General features: G+C 36.0%; 1 protein-coding gene across 9 annotated transcripts in view; it reads left to right on the forward strand.

The window, feature by feature from the left end:
• Positions 1-15,398, forward strand: part of VPS13C (vacuolar protein sorting 13 homolog C) — a 103,737-nt gene that overhangs the window by 66,727 nt on the left and 21,612 nt on the right. For 8 of the 9 annotated variants that reach the window (XM_041123270.1, XM_041123268.1, XM_030013385.1 and 5 more), the window contains 16 exons: positions 718-982; positions 1,812-1,972; positions 2,494-2,615; positions 2,862-3,156; positions 4,503-4,892; positions 5,908-6,012; positions 6,766-6,930; positions 7,287-7,415; positions 8,973-9,106; positions 9,495-9,621; positions 11,070-11,305; positions 11,639-11,789; positions 12,854-12,994; positions 14,069-14,150; positions 14,253-14,322; positions 15,176-15,287. In XM_041123270.1, coding sequence (XP_040979204.1) covers positions 718-982; positions 1,812-1,972; positions 2,494-2,615; positions 2,862-3,156; positions 4,503-4,892; positions 5,908-6,012; positions 6,766-6,930; positions 7,287-7,415; positions 8,973-9,106; positions 9,495-9,621; positions 11,070-11,305; positions 11,639-11,789; positions 12,854-12,994; positions 14,069-14,150; positions 14,253-14,322; positions 15,176-15,287 — 2,685 coding nt within the window. Of the gene's footprint in view, positions 1-717; positions 983-1,811; positions 1,973-2,493; positions 2,616-2,861; positions 3,157-4,502; positions 4,893-5,907; positions 6,013-6,765; positions 6,931-7,286; positions 7,416-8,972; positions 9,107-9,494; positions 9,622-11,069; positions 11,317-11,638; positions 11,790-12,853; positions 12,995-14,068; positions 14,151-14,252; positions 14,323-15,175; positions 15,288-15,398 lie in introns of those variants that run through there. The other variant, XM_041123272.1, reaches the window with a different exon arrangement.

Consider the following 15,398-nt stretch of genomic DNA (forward strand, 5'->3'; position numbering starts at 1 on the left):
TTTACTTTCCTTCTATTTAATCTGCTTAACAGAATACTAAGAAAAGTGTGCATTTTATGATTGGCCTTCAAACTGTAGAAGTGGAGTGTCCAGTACATTAAAAATAATTTTTTCCCTGGTTTTCTTGTGATAGTAAGTGTACTTATGAATGTTCTAGGCTTTTATTCCCCCCTCTTTTACGGGGGGAAGAAATTTTGGTTACTGAATCAAGCTATTTTTACAGAACATGAGTTATGCTTATTTATTTTTTTAATTGTAAATGAGCAACAGTTCTCTAAGTTAGTATTTGCTTATACTCTAAGTCTATATTGGCAGTCAGTTACCATGGCTTTTGTGTAATCAAACAAATATTTGTAAGCATAACTTGTGGTTGAATATGAAGTATGTACATGGTGAATGTGCTTGGGACTTCTGTGTCCCAGAACTTATTTTTCTCTTACAACCCAACAACTGTAAAAAATTTCCTATGAGGAGCATGAATGCTTATCATAGCATCAACATTTGCTGCAAATCACAGAATAATAATGAAATTTTCTGGAAGTAACCTTGAGTTCCCTGAAGTACTACTATACAAAGCATAGGTATTGCTATATATATATTTTTTTTTTTTCTTCTTTCTGTAAAATGCTAGTTGCTGGGAACTGTCTTTTAAAGCCTTTGTATATATCTTATTGTGGCTATTTATGTGTGACGTATTATATATCTTGTTAATTACAGGCATTTTCAGAAGGGACTGCATCCACGTTTGACTATTCCTTTAAAGAGACAGCACCTTTCATAGTGAAAAATGCCCTAGGTGTTCCTTTCAAAGTGTTTCCTAGCTCCAGTTTTCGGATAGTTGGTTCAGTTGAAAAAGAAAACATGAACAATGTAGAAATTGGTCAGAACATGGAACTGGAATACTCTGTTTTTGAAGCGCCCCAACGAGGAAAATTGTCTGCATTGCATCGACAAGAAAGCTCCGTCTTCTCTTTAAATTTAGGTATTATGCTAGGGAACACTGTGTGTTATGACATGTTGAAAATGGGAACATGAGGGAGTCAACATGGTTAAATTCAGTGTGGTCAAAATTCAGGTGAAGTGCATTGTGTTGAAACTAATTTTGAATACTGATGGCAATTAAAAAAAACAATTAAACCAGCTACTGGACTTCTTAAAGAGATGTAAAATTCCCTCTCTCCAGTTTTTCAGAGAGTGAAAAGTACAATATCTTTTCTCCCCCTTTGGAAGAAATGGAAGACATTCTAGTAGAGTCATTGATAGACAGTCTTACAGACCTCTGGAACATAGGCCTGTGGGTTCCAACTCCTGTTAAACAGGATCTTCATTTCTCATACCATTCAGCTTTCTGTAGTTACCCAGTTACTTGAGAGCAGTTATGATTTTTCTGTGTTTTTAGCTTTGCCAGAAAATACTCCTAGGAAAATAAGATATAATAACTACTAATACATTATCTTCTTGGTTTTTTTCCTTTCCATCCCATCCCATATGAAGTACTTGACCACGATACAAAGATCATGTTCCGTGTTGCATTTTTTTAACTCACCCAATAAATACCTTTGTTTACTGTTTGGTGTATTTATTGTGCTATGGATAAATCATAACCTAAAGTTATGGTCTTCAAGAGTATTCCGACCTTAAAGCTTTCCTTCAGTGGTGCTCAAATACCATTTCAAGGTGGTTTTGCCAGAGAGTGCTTTGATCTTGGTTGTTGTGGAGTTTAGGGAAGAAGCTAAAGTATTGTTCAAATAGAAAATGATAATGTGATTTGTTTTGCCTAATTAAGACTTTTGTATGTTTTTATGGATTAGAACTTCAAGGATATAAAGAAGTGGTTAACGTTCCCATAGCCAAACCAGGCCGACGACTGTACAACATTACAAACCTTCTTGTTGATTGTTCAGACTCGATCATTGTACAGATAGATGCTACAGAAGGAAATAAAGTTATTACTGTACGATCTCCTCTGCAGGTAAAAAAAACCCAAAAAACAAAGAAACCAAAAGCCTGAAAGCAGTGCTCTTCTCTGAGTGACTTTGCTTTTCTTCCTTAATGCATTTTTTTGAGATCATGGTCTTCCAAAAAGTTACTTAAAGGCAAATTATGAAGTATTTTACTCTATTTGTTACACGAGTTTTTATCTGTATTCTGTAAGTATGTGCCTTCCTGATAAATGAAAGATTTGGGTTTTACTTTCAACTTTGGATTTCTAATATCTTCAACATTGAGGTCGGAATATGTACTTTTTATGTGACTTAGCATTTTAAGTATGTTTTTCAATTCATGGAACTTAAAAGTAACGTAGTTTTCTCATATGCTTGCACATTGTTCTCCTTCAGAATTATATTTCTTACTAAGATGCATAGAAGTCTGTTCTCCAGAGGAGTTTTAATTAAATCTACTAATGTTGTTTTTCCTTGTTGCTATTCATACTTCTTCCTTTAGAAATTTGTACCGTAGAAATGTAATGAAAATTATGCATTTTCATCCTAGATCAAGAACCATTTCTCAATCCCATTTGTGATCTATAAACTGGCTAGAGACTCCAAGTCGCTAGAGCCAATTGGCATATCCAAGCCAGAAGAGGAATTTCATGTTCCTTTACATTCATACAGGTAACAGTTTTTCTGTTCTGTAGGGCTAATCTTTGTGAGACTGATGCACAAATACAGCGTTAGTGTGGAAGCTTAAATTTGCACTTGGAACTCTTCGTGCCTGGGCTAAAAACCCCAAATGCTACCTTTATTAGGTAATTAGTGTGCTGCAAAAGCCCTTCAGAGTGTTAGCATTTACTTTAAAATGTGTGAAGTTAGCTGTCAATGCGAAGCTATTGTGTGCCATTACCTGTCGTCTTCCCATAGGTGTCATCTATATGTTCGACCAACAGGAATGTTAGAAGGTCAGTTTAAAGAGTCCACGACTTACATTGCCTGGAGGGAAGAACTACATAGGAGCAATGAAGTAAAGTGCTTGTTACAGTGCCCAGCCACCGAGACAAATTTCTTGCCTCTAATAGTCAGCTCAACAGCTGTACCTGATGAACTAAATTTTATTTCAACTTGTGGAGGGGAGTGGGATCCTGCCTACATTATCCACCTTTACCCTACACTGACTGTGAGGAATCTTTTACCATACTCCTTAAGATATTTACTTGAGGTAAGTTATTTTATGGGTTTTTTTTGTAAATCCTTTGCTTGATTTCAAGTAAGACTATATTTACTTAGACATGGAGGTGAATGTAGTGTGGAAGATAATGAATGTTGTTTTTTATATTTTTCTATTGTAAATGAGTCAGCTGATGCATTGATTCTGGGAGTTTTGGGGATTAATTGTTTTCAGTTTGGGTGTACGTGGCCAGTTCTGCCTTGCTCCTTACATATGAATCCTGTACTGGATTGGTCTTTCTCTTTTGCATTCTTCTGAGATCCTGCGTGTGTTTTGCAAGGTATCTTTTATTTCACAGGGAGAGGCGTAAGAAGAAGCATCCGAAATTTCTGGAGCTTTTCTTCTATGTAGAAAACAACTTCTCTCCATTCTGACACTGATTCTTTACTGAGGGCTATTGTGAAGTCTCCCTTGCACAAATTGGAAGATTTCTTTGTGGGATGCTGTGCTGACTTTTTTCCTCTTCTTTCAGTGTTTTCATGAAAGCTGAGTGATTTTAGTAAATAGAAAAGGTGTAAGGATTTAGAACTATCATCCTAGTTTGTTCTGTTTTGTCCTACTCACATAACTGGCTGTGGCATTCATTTAGAACTTTCTTTCACTTCTGACCAACATCCTAATGGCACTATTTCCAGTTTTCCTTACCTTCACTGTACTTCAGTACTCAGAGTGACAGAATGTAGAACAGAGTACTATTACCTTGATTTGAGGAGCCAGAAACTAGTAATTCAAATCTATTTCTGAAGTCACTGTACCTGTAGATGGTTATGTGCTTATTGTTTTCACATCGCTTGAATAATCAAGCTTGGCCACTCACTGTTCAATACAATAAAATACACTGTTTCTCAGTAAAAAGTAGGAAAGCTGTTGTGGGGTGTTACTGCCTGAAGAAAGCTGTGCTACCAAACAATATGGCACAGCTGCTGGCTTTCTGCCTTTGGTGTTCTTTAATGTGAAATGTCCTGGCTGTATGTTTGCAGCACAGTCCAATTCAGTGTTGCACTCAGTATTGTAAGTATATGAATAAGAATTCATTGCCAAAATCCATTGGAAATCATGGAGGAGGGAGGGAGGGAACAGAGTCAGGGGATACACTGGAACTAGTTTGCCTTCCTGAAATCCAGAATTAAGCAGTCTTTACTGTCCTGTAAGAAAAGTGCAATTGATGTCAAACTATTCATAGGATCAGGTTCCAATGAAAGTGATTGGACACTGGGACATGTGGTACTGAAATATCTGAAATGTGCATCCTGCAAGAGAAGAATAAAATCCTGTTTTTTGAATACCTAAATTTTATGTATTAAAAACGTAATTTGCCTCTTTTAATTTTGCTACAGGGAACAGCAGAAGCCCGTGAGTTGATCGAAGGGAGTGCTGCAGATGTTTTTCATTCAAGAATCAATGGTGAAATAATGGAGCTTGTGTTGATAAAATATCAAGGCAAAGACTGGAATGGGCATCTTAAAATTAGTGATGGGATGCCTGAATTTTTTTCTGTGTGTTTCACATCCCATTCTGCGACAGTGATGACAGTGGATATTTACATACATACCAGGCGAATTGGAAGCCGTATGATCTTGTCTGTGTTCAGTCCTTACTGGATAATCAACAAGACTTCCCGTATTCTCCAGTATCGAGCTGAAGACACTCATGTGAAGCATCCAGCAGACTACAGAGATATTGTTTTGTTCTCCTTTAAGAAGAAAACTATTTTTAGTAAAAATAAGGTATGCTTATTTTAGGCAGTGGTTGTGGTGGTGTTTTAAAATCCTGTTCTGGAGCGGGGGGAGCACACACACATTTTGTCTAAGAAATTTTTTAATAGCATTTAAATCTATAGGCTGCTGCTTTCTTTTTGTTAATTATACTTTTTGGACTAAGTAGAAGGGAAGGCAGGTAGACAAAAAGTCTATTGCAACTTTTTCCAGGTCTTGCACTGCATCCCATTGGCTAACTTTCATCCCGGACAGAAGCTGGCTGATGGTATAGAGTGGTTAGGTCCTGAAAATTCAGTGGTTGCCCTACCAGAAAACTGTTTTCTCAGGGAGGGGAATTTAATGTAAATCAAGAGTGTGGACTCCCTTTATAAACAAAAGGAAGGCTGCTCTGAATCTTCCTGTGCAGGCATTTTCCACTGAACGAAGACAAATCACAGACTTGTGTTTTACTCAGCTAGCTAATTTGATATTTAAAATGCACAATGTAAATGTTCTGTGGTATGTTAAACATATTTCTTTTTTGATTTTGTTTTGGTGTGATATTTGCATGGTCAAATGAAGAGTACTGTAGTAGAGGATTTTTTCTGAAGTGGCCCTTCTTTACTTTTCAATATCTTTTTTCATCCAACAATTGTTCAAGAAATGGTTGAAACAGTTTTGACAAGGTGTTCTTTTGATTATTTCCTCTCCTCTCTTCAAGTTTGTGACGCACCACAAAATTGTAGCTTTTTTCCCCATCTACGTGCGTGCTGTCATGAACATGAGTCAATGAGGGCTCCTCTATTTTGCTATTTTTTACTTGTAACATCTTTCCCAGAATTCAGGCACAGACTAATAAATCAGAATAGAAATAGTGATACTACATGCTTAAGCTTATCTTAACTTATAGAAGGTTTTAAAAGCACTTAAGTGTCGTCTCTATACTGCAACATGACATAATTGCACTCCATAATGCATGAACTATAGAATTAAAATGAATTTATGAAGTACTTTCCATGTTTTTCTTTTCTTTTCTTGTATGTAGATCCAGTTATGTATTTCAACTAGCACTTGGTCCAGTAGCTTTTCCCTTGATACTGTAGGAAGCTATGGATGTGTCAGGTGTTCAGCTAATAACATGGACTATCTGGTAAGATAGGTTTCTGTGTTTTGTGGAGCTCTCTCGGGGTTCTTTTGGCTTGACTACTTCTCCTTAATTGTTTCACTACTTACACTGCTTTTAAATCATGGAAATACTTAACATCTAGAGTAATGACTTCTATGCCCCAGCTATTCAGGTCTGCATCTGGTGACAAATAGTTTCACCAACAGAAGTTTCAGTGTAATTAATAAACGTGTGGTTTCTGTAACAAATGTGTAGTACTAGGCTGTTCAAAAATACAATAGTGAACTCGTATAGTGGAGATAAGAGTTCACATTCAAAATACATAATTGTTTGCAAATGTTCAGATCTTCACTCAGCTCAGCAGCCTTGTCTAAGACAACATTTCCACAACTAAGCAGAATAAAGAATACATTTTATAATAATATGCAGATATGTGGGGAGTTGTGTTTCCATATACTCTTTAACTAATCTCTGATGATACGATCATTTTAGGTTGTCTTCATTTAGTGTAGAGGGATTCCTGTTGGATTTTCCTCACAAATGCTACAGCTGCAAAACGGTACATCTAAACTGTCTCTTTACCATTGTTTTAATTGTGTTGCATAGTTCTCTGATTTTACTGCATGCTGTTTGGTTCTTTTATTACAGGTGTTCAGAACAGGAGTGTTGTATGCTAGCCTTTGTAATTACAGTAATGTGGGGGTTTTTTTTTTTCCATCCTGACTTTTCTCTTAAGCTTGTTGTTGATTGTTTGCTCAAATTGTCCTTGTTCAACAGGTTGGAGTTAGCATCAAAATGAGCAGTTTTAATCTTACCAGGATAGTTACCTTCACTCCATTCTACACAATAGCAAACAAATCTTCTTTGGAACTAGAAGTTGGAGAAATTGGTCCTAATGGTTCTTTTCCAACTAATAAATGGAATTATATCTCGACTTCAGAGGTAATGTTTGAGGTTTTTTTCCTTTGGATGTTATTGTAGACAATCAACTGGTTTCTAGCTGTCACTTGAGGAAAAAGCAGTTCTCTTATAGAAACTCTGTCACTTATGATGGCATGACGTGGATACTTCACATCTTGGGGCAACTTGAACAGCATTGGGTTGTGTACATTGGTAAACTAATCAAGTCCTTCAATTTAGGTAATTTATGAAATGTAGATGAGATGTTCAAGAGTCAATACTGAGGTAAGAACTAAGGCATTGGAAATAGTGTTAGTCACACAAGACTGTTTTATTGCTGGCTTACTATATTGAACATACGTGAACTGTTAAAGTCATGCATATTTCTTGTTTTACAGTGTCTTCCATTTTGGCCTGAAAACTCATCTGGTGAACTTTGTGTAAGAGTAGTTGGCTATGAAAGCTCATCCAAACCATTCCTGTTTAATGCCCAGGATAATGGTACTCTGCTGAGGCTGGAAGAACTGGTGAGACTGGCTTTGTGTAGTCTGTTCTTAGTACTCTGTTTTAGTCTTATGGTACTGACCTTAGGAAAGCTTGAGTCCACAAGATCATCAAGATTGAAGTCTTGTGCCTTAAGGTGTTGCTGCACTGCACTTCAGTTCTGTTGCATAAAAAAGGTTGTGAATCAAGTTTGCAATGTTGTTAATGTTTTCGTAGCTGTGTGGTCAAGTTGATTTTAGTTTTGACAAGCTTATAGGAAGCTGAACAGCTCTATTGCTATTAAATTAAAAATGGTATACTAGGCCCCTAACATCTGTTCTTTTGCAGAGGGTATTTCTTAGGTGCCTTCAGTTTGTTTAAATAGTTATCCTAAAGTAGAATGTATTTTTTGTTGATAAGCAAATACATGTTGGAGACAGAGTTCATGGCTAAAATAATTTATTGTTCAATTAGTAAAATCTTAATTATTTCAGAACTCACCCTAGCCTGGCATTAGGGAATGTGTATATAAATGTAGCGTGTTCAGACAAGTCTTTGGAGATAATGCTTATCGTAATTAGCTGCAATACAAGTGACTGTGAGGATAATCTAGCTCTCCAAGTTTGCTGAAGCAGTTTGAAAAAATGTTTAAGAAAAAGATGTCATCGATGATCTCTTGTTGTGCTGATGCACTTAGTTAGAATAGTAGGGGTTTTTCTTCACTGTTCTAAGACAGTAGATGGTTCAGTCTTGCAGGTGAATCCTTTCTAGTCCCGTATGTAGTGAGGTTTTGCTACTGCTGTGTAGAGTACTAAACATAATTTCTCACATCCCTCTGATGTGAGCTGGAGAATCTGTAAGATCATCTTTTTCAAAGGTAGATGCGTCACCTCCCACCTCTCCATACAGCATAGCAAAAACATCAATTTATCTTGCTAGACAAGCATTTGAGAAAGCTTTCTGAAGAGACTATCCAAAAGGGAAAGCATGAGGTACCTCCTTTGTATAAGCAAATGAGAAAATTGTGCTGTACATACCTCAGAAATATCTTGCAAATACACTGGAAGAAAGCAGCATCTTGAAAGCCCTTAGAAGAAAGACTTACAGTGATTTGTTCAGAGGTTTAATCAACAGAACTTTTCTGCTCAGTGATCAGTTTGTTAATACACTATTGCTATATTTGTCATACTTTCAAAAACTTCAGTGTGTTTGTCTAGAGTAGCCTTTCAGAGTTTTAAGGGATGTGCAGGAAATGTCATTTTTTAAATGTAACTTTAAGTTTTGTAGAAGAAAGTAAAGGGAATGCTTGCCTATACTTTTTACTGAACTTAGCCAAATGAAGTAATTCTTAAAAATGTTACAATTTGAATATAACTTTTCAATTAAGTTAAATCAACAGATAGTTTGTGGATGCTACTGATGTCTGTCTTAAGCCAGTGACCAATGCGTTTGAGCTTACCGTTACTAGATAATGTAGAGTACATTTCCTTTTTTCATTTCTAAGAGGCCAGTGAATGACTGATTTAAAAATAACAATTTAATCTGTTCTAACTTGAATTTATGCATAGAACAAATACTGAACTTTCTAACTTCCTCTCCAGAATGGGGGCCTACTGGTAGATGTGAATGTTTCTGAGCATTCTACTCTTATAAGCTTCTCGGATTACCATGAGGGAGCTGCTCCGGCTCTTATTGTTAACCATACTTCGTGGGACTCTCTCAGATATAAACAGAGGTATGTGAAAGAAACAATTTGCCATTAGTTGTTTAACCAGGGGATATCCTTTGTGGAGATAGTAGTTCTCTTTTACCATTATGGTACCTTGAAAAATACAAAAACCCTATTTCTTTATCATGTTTTTTTAATGAAGTATTTTTTCTACTTTTAAGCAGTTGTCATAGTCTGAGAAAGTGGAGAGAAAAAAGTGGGAGTATAGATCTTAGTTCACCAAAAGCCTAGCTACAGCTGGACTTGTTTGGAATGGATAGCCTAGGCCCTTAACCCCTCGCCCCAGGAGGCTGGAGGGGTGGAGTCTATAGCACCGTCATCTGCTTGCACCACTTCAATCAGTGGTCTTAACCAGTGAATGCTGTCACTTTACTCCTTTTCTTATAACCTGCAGTGGATTACAAGAGGAAATGGAGTTGAAACCAAAGCAAGTATGCCTCTTTGCATGGACAGATCCAACTAAAACAAGAAAATTGACTTGGGGCTACTCCCAGAATTTTGGTGAACATGACCTACTTAAGGTAAATTTCAGAAAGGGAGAAGTAAATGCTGAACCAATCTAGGACTATAACAAGATTAAAATGCTCTGAGAGAAAGCTTCTTCAGTAACTTGCATCTGTCTTGTCCTGTAAGAGACTTTTGAGCCTACTCTCAAGTAGCAAGATTTTAGATGTTCAGATTGATACAAATAGAGGATTGGACAGAAACTCCAGCCTGCATTTTCTGCATGGTTTTCTTGGATATGAAAGAAGAAGGATCAAGTGTATGAGCTGTGGACATATCTAAATAGTACAGAGAATGAATAATTCACCAGTTGTCCAGCAGTGCTGCATTTGGCTTAAGTATCTCCTTAAAGTTGGAGAAAACCCCTGACTGCTGTGACTCTTGCTTCCTATGGGAAATGCTTGTATAGAGCAGAAAATTCTGAGTTGCTCCCTAAGAGCTATTTTGGTGTTTGTAACTCACGGAATATTAAAAGAGGAAAATGTGTGAACTGGGGGCAAAATAACTATGATCAAGATGGAAAATGAATGGGGAAAAGAGGGAAACTATAACTAGAAGCAGAGATAAATCTAGGATAAGACTGGGCCAGTATTTTGTTAAAGAATGGGGAAGCAAGTGTTGATGGAGGAAGATTTTTCTCACTTAACTGGAATGTAGGCTAAATAAAGTCCTATGTGTCTGTCTCTAAATAGCAGACCTCTTGTACCTTTTACTAAACTGTGAATTCTTCAGAGGTGGCTTGTTTTTTCTGTTGACTAGGCACAGAGTTAAGATGAGAAAACCAAAGATATTAGTAGCTAAAAGTAGGGACAGGAAAGCAAGTTTGTGTTTCAGTTATATGGGGAATGGATGTAGTTTCTCACAGCTGAATTGTGACAGTTAACCAATTACAGTGTGCTTCACTGTATAAGCACTTCCTTGGGTCAAATTTTTTACATTTAAAAATGTTTTAAGTTTGAAACTGATTTTCTTAGTATATAATTATGGTTATATTCATGATTATTTTCGGCTTTTGAGAAAAGGGCTTTAACTATCTCGATTTTGCCTCATAAATAAATAAGGAATATCTGCATTTGAAGAACATTGTCTGGTTTTACTGTTTCGTGGTGTATGATTTAATGCCTTCTTCCCCCATCACCTATGATTCTAAGTCTTTTCTTTTGCTGTGAAGGCCTTTGTTTCCTAATAATTTCCAATATTATTCTCATCCACAAATATTAAATATTGCTGGAATGCCTACTTTTCTAAAGGTTTAAAAAAAAAAAAAAAAAATCCCAGCCCCTAACTTCTTTCCAGTGTTGGGATACAAGATGCCACCGAATCAGTATGATGCAGTAAACTCAACAAACAAGAAAAATACTGAGTTCTGGTTTGTGTGTGTGCCAGTAAACTTGCTTGTAAACATACAGCTACATCATGGATTTACTCCTGTAATTACTTATTTACTTTTCCCCCCCCAATACAGGATGATTGTGGCCAATTCCCTTACAATGCAAATACTCAAATACACTGGGTGTCTTTCCTGGATGGACGCCAACGAGTGCTACTTTTCACAGATGATGTTGCATTAGTTTCTAAAGCACGACAAGCAGAGGAGCTGGAGCAACCTGATCAAGAAATAAACTTGTCAATCCATAGTCTTGGACTTTCTCTTGTTAACAATGAAAATAAAAAAGAAATCTCTTACATAGGAATTACTAGGTACTGCGCATGTAAGCTTAAATATTCCTTTGAATTATCAAAATTTGACAGCGTATTATAATTTTAGCAATGTAGTTGAGTTGAAGGGGGCATCTTTCAAATGAAATTAATGTAAGTGAAACCTTTTTAAGTAAAATTAAATTCTGCCTTTATTCCTATTGTGCAATTTGAATAAATAGGATTTAACTGCCTGCTTGCTTAGCTTCTATTAAAAGAGAAGTAAACAATAGGGGGTTTTGAGCCTGAAAAATTAGGATATTTTTTTACATGTTTTGTATGCATAAGAAAGGTTTAAGTACTATTAAATTGTTAACCTTGTTATTTGTCTTGCAGTTCTGGTGTTGTTTGGGAACTAAAACCGAGGCAAAAGTGGAAACCATTTAATCAAAAGCAAATAAACCTGTTGGAACAAGCTTATCAAAAGTATCTTTGTAAGAGTGCTTTCCAAGCTCCAGGTTGGCATAAACTAGACAGCAATATTGAGGTATGTTTTCAGGCATCAGTGTTTAAGTGATTGCAGAACATGTGCAACAGTTAAAACGGACTTCTGTTTTGCTAAGTAAGGATAGATGCTGTATTAAGAGAAACACAAACAAAAAGCAAGTTGGTTTTTTTTTTTTAATAGTTTCACATTTTATACCGTAGGATATTTTTTATTGAGGTAATACTGAGGCAGTATTGAAGTATTCCCCAGACTTGTATTATGAAGTACAAATCTCAGAGATTTTTGCTTTTGTGAGGTAGAAAAGATTGCTTGTTATCTGCATGTTAGTTATGAACCTATATTCTCATTGATGTAGCTTAAATTCTTTGCGGAAATCTTGGGTTTAGCTTCTTAATAAGCTGCTGTTCCCATGACTTGATATGATAAAGGATCCTATAGTGTTCAAAGGCTCTTGAAATTAATTAACTTACCTGAGCTTTTTCAGACATTAATTATACATACCTCTATTCCATGCATAAATTTAAGGTGATGAAATGGCTAAGTAAAGTACAGGCATTTTGTAGTACCATAATCAGGCTTGTTTTCTCTATCATCCTTTCATTTGAAAAACACATATACCCTCAGTTGTATGAATGCTTAGGTTTTATACATTGCAGTAGTGCATTTAAAGTACATGGTATCAAAAACTTGTAAGTCATTACATTTGACTTGGAATAAAGGAGAGCTTTTTCATTTTGCTTCTCATAAGTTGAATGTTTCAGGATCAGGGTAAAAGCATCAGCTGGGAAAGTAGGCAGCTGCATGCAAATTATCTTTAATTATGCCAGTGTAATATATAACTTATGAAGAAATAGTTACTAAGGTGACACAGAGGTTCCCGCTTGGGGCAACTAAAGTTGCAATGTAATGTGCTTATCAGACTAACTGGTGGTTTCTGTTACTTTCCATGCAGATAATTGGAGCAATTGAGTAATTCAGTAGCCATGTGATCATGAAATAAGGAAAAATGCAGGTTTTATTTGCTGGTCTGTTTACTAGTAACATAATATGTTATTATTTCTCTAATTAAACTATATGTTAGCTCTGTTTTCTTCTATTTCCAGGTGAATTTTAGTAAGGTTCCAATGGAAATGCGTCTCCCAGTCAGATGCAGCATCCGACGCAACTTCCTGTCAGGAATTCAGGTTGAATTCAAACAGTCACCTCACCAAAGAAGCTTACGGGCTCAATTGTATTGGCTGCAGGTACCATCTCTCATCATGTTCTGTAAACTAAACGGACATTTTAATGCTTTTATTTTATTAATTTATATGAAGAAGTATCTCCAAATCTTACATATGTGGTACTCTGTTCACTATGTCAGAGTAGCAGAAGTGCTATGAATGCTCTATTGAAGGAAAAGTACCGCAGAACTGCCATGCCAGGATTTTGCAAGTAGTATAGGAAAAAATCCACAGAATTGTGGGTTAATGTAAAACAGGGTGCTATGATGGAAAGCTCATTTCTAAAGAGAGGTGTTTTGGTGTTTTAAAACAAACAAAAACCTCAACCTTTTTCAAAATTTGTTTACCATAGTTTGTATACAGTCATGTAACATTATTCTAGAGAGTGTATTTAGAGGTTTAGAGATGTTTAGTACAAAAACTACCTGTCTCATGGAAAGTAGATAATAGACAAATACTCAAAAATAGTATGCAATAGTATATCTGCTTGTAAGCTTAACAGTGAATTAATGTGCAACACTTGCACCTGATTAGCATACTCCAGTCAGTACTAATAATGTTGCTAAATTAACCAGTAGAATGCTTGAGCAGGTACTAGTGAGATAGAGGAAAATAATGGTGAGAAATCATCATCGTCACTGTCATCTTCATCTCCATTTGCTACAATTCAGAGTCCCCCAGGGGGAGGGCATTCGTTGAGGACCCTGATGCTTTTCCTGACCAGCTGGTGGGGAAGAGTTTCTTCTTTCCTTTTATCTCTCGCATTTTGTTTTTATTTTTGTCTGAAGGTAGTTTTCACTATTACAGTCAATGTGTGCATTCAGCTGCAGACCCTATAAATGAATCTTTGTGAGTGTGAACCTGTGTAAGCATCCCTTGTGCAAACATCTGACCTTTTGTAACTAAATAGGTAACATTCCAAAATACCAAATACCAGAGTAATCCTCTTTCTCTTCTCTCCTTCCCCCAAAATAAGAACGATGTTCTTCTTCAACACAGTATCTATAAACAAGTTTCTCAAGCCTTCTAAATAGGAAATGGTCTTTGACTATCGTGTCATAAGAATATTCCTGTAATTATGCAATAATTTTTTAGGTTGATAATCAATTACCAGGATCGATGTTTCCTGTTGTATTTCACCCTGTAGCCCCTCCCAAGTCAATTGCTTTGGATTCAGGTAAGAGAAGCCCTTTAGTAATATCAGATTTATTCAGCCCTGAAAGTAGTAACTTGGCAATTTATTTTTTACATATACTTAGATTGTTTTTTTTCTATTTAGAACCAAAACCCTTCATTGACATCAGCGTCATCACTAGATTCAATGAATACAGCAAAGTACTGCAATTCAAGTGAGTTTAATGGTGTGTTGTAATACAATTTTAGAGATTTAACCCATTTTAAAAGTGAACCTTGTTTTAAAGTTCACGTTTTCTTATCCAAACAACTCTTGACTTTGGATTGAGTTTTTAAATGTCTCCAGTGAAAAAACATCATTCTTAAAAGAAACTTACTTACAGAAAGTAAGGACTGACTATGTGAACGGACTGTTATTCAAATTCTTTAGTAATCAGAATTATTACTCTCTTGTACTACAACATCAGAGTTGCATGTCTGCCTGTTTGCTGTGCAGTGCTGGGTTTATTTGGTGCTCTAACAGACAGCTCATACAGTATCTAATGTAGCCCAATGCAGTGTGTTCTATTCTGAAATGTATGTTCTTTAGTTGATATGTCTGTGTCTTGAGGTTTTGTACTAAAAATGAGACAAAACCTGAAGGTTTCTAATGCAAATATGTGTACCCAACTAGTGTGGATATAATATTTGAGGATGGTGAATTATAATAAAATAAATATTCAGTAATATGACTTTTGGAGAGAGACAGTTGGATAAAAGGAAGAAATATGTCATTTAGGTGATGTTATCTATGGAGCACATGGAATCATAATGTAAGAATATAAGAAATATTTGATGATGGTAAATATTTTTAGGTAAATTTTGGAAGTGTTAAGATATGAATAATCTACAGTAAAGTAACGTATAGCTTTGTGGGGCCAGTAGGCCCTTCTAACTGTAAATAGGCAGTTGATATTGTACATTGTAATATGCAACATTGCCTAACAAAACTTGAGTTACGTAGGGTAAGCATGTGATATTTAAGTTAAACTTCTACAAGTATACACTGTTTATTTTTTCCTATTTTAGATACTTCATGGTTCTTATCCAGGAAATGGCACTGAAAATTGATCAAGGATTTTTAGGAGCACTTAGTGAACTTTTCACTCCATCTACAGACCCAGAAGCTGAAAGACAAAGGGTAACATAGCAGAGAAATTGATTTTTGCCAGAACAGGGCCTTTATGGTAACAGTGTTGTGATTTTCTGAAAATTTCAGTTTAAGTAAGTGAATATTGAATTTGACAACAGT

This window comes from Aquila chrysaetos, chromosome 5, assembly GCF_900496995.4.
Source record: "Aquila chrysaetos chrysaetos chromosome 5, bAquChr1.4, whole genome shotgun sequence".
Lineage (NCBI taxonomy): Eukaryota > Metazoa > Chordata > Aves > Accipitriformes > Accipitridae > Aquila > Aquila chrysaetos.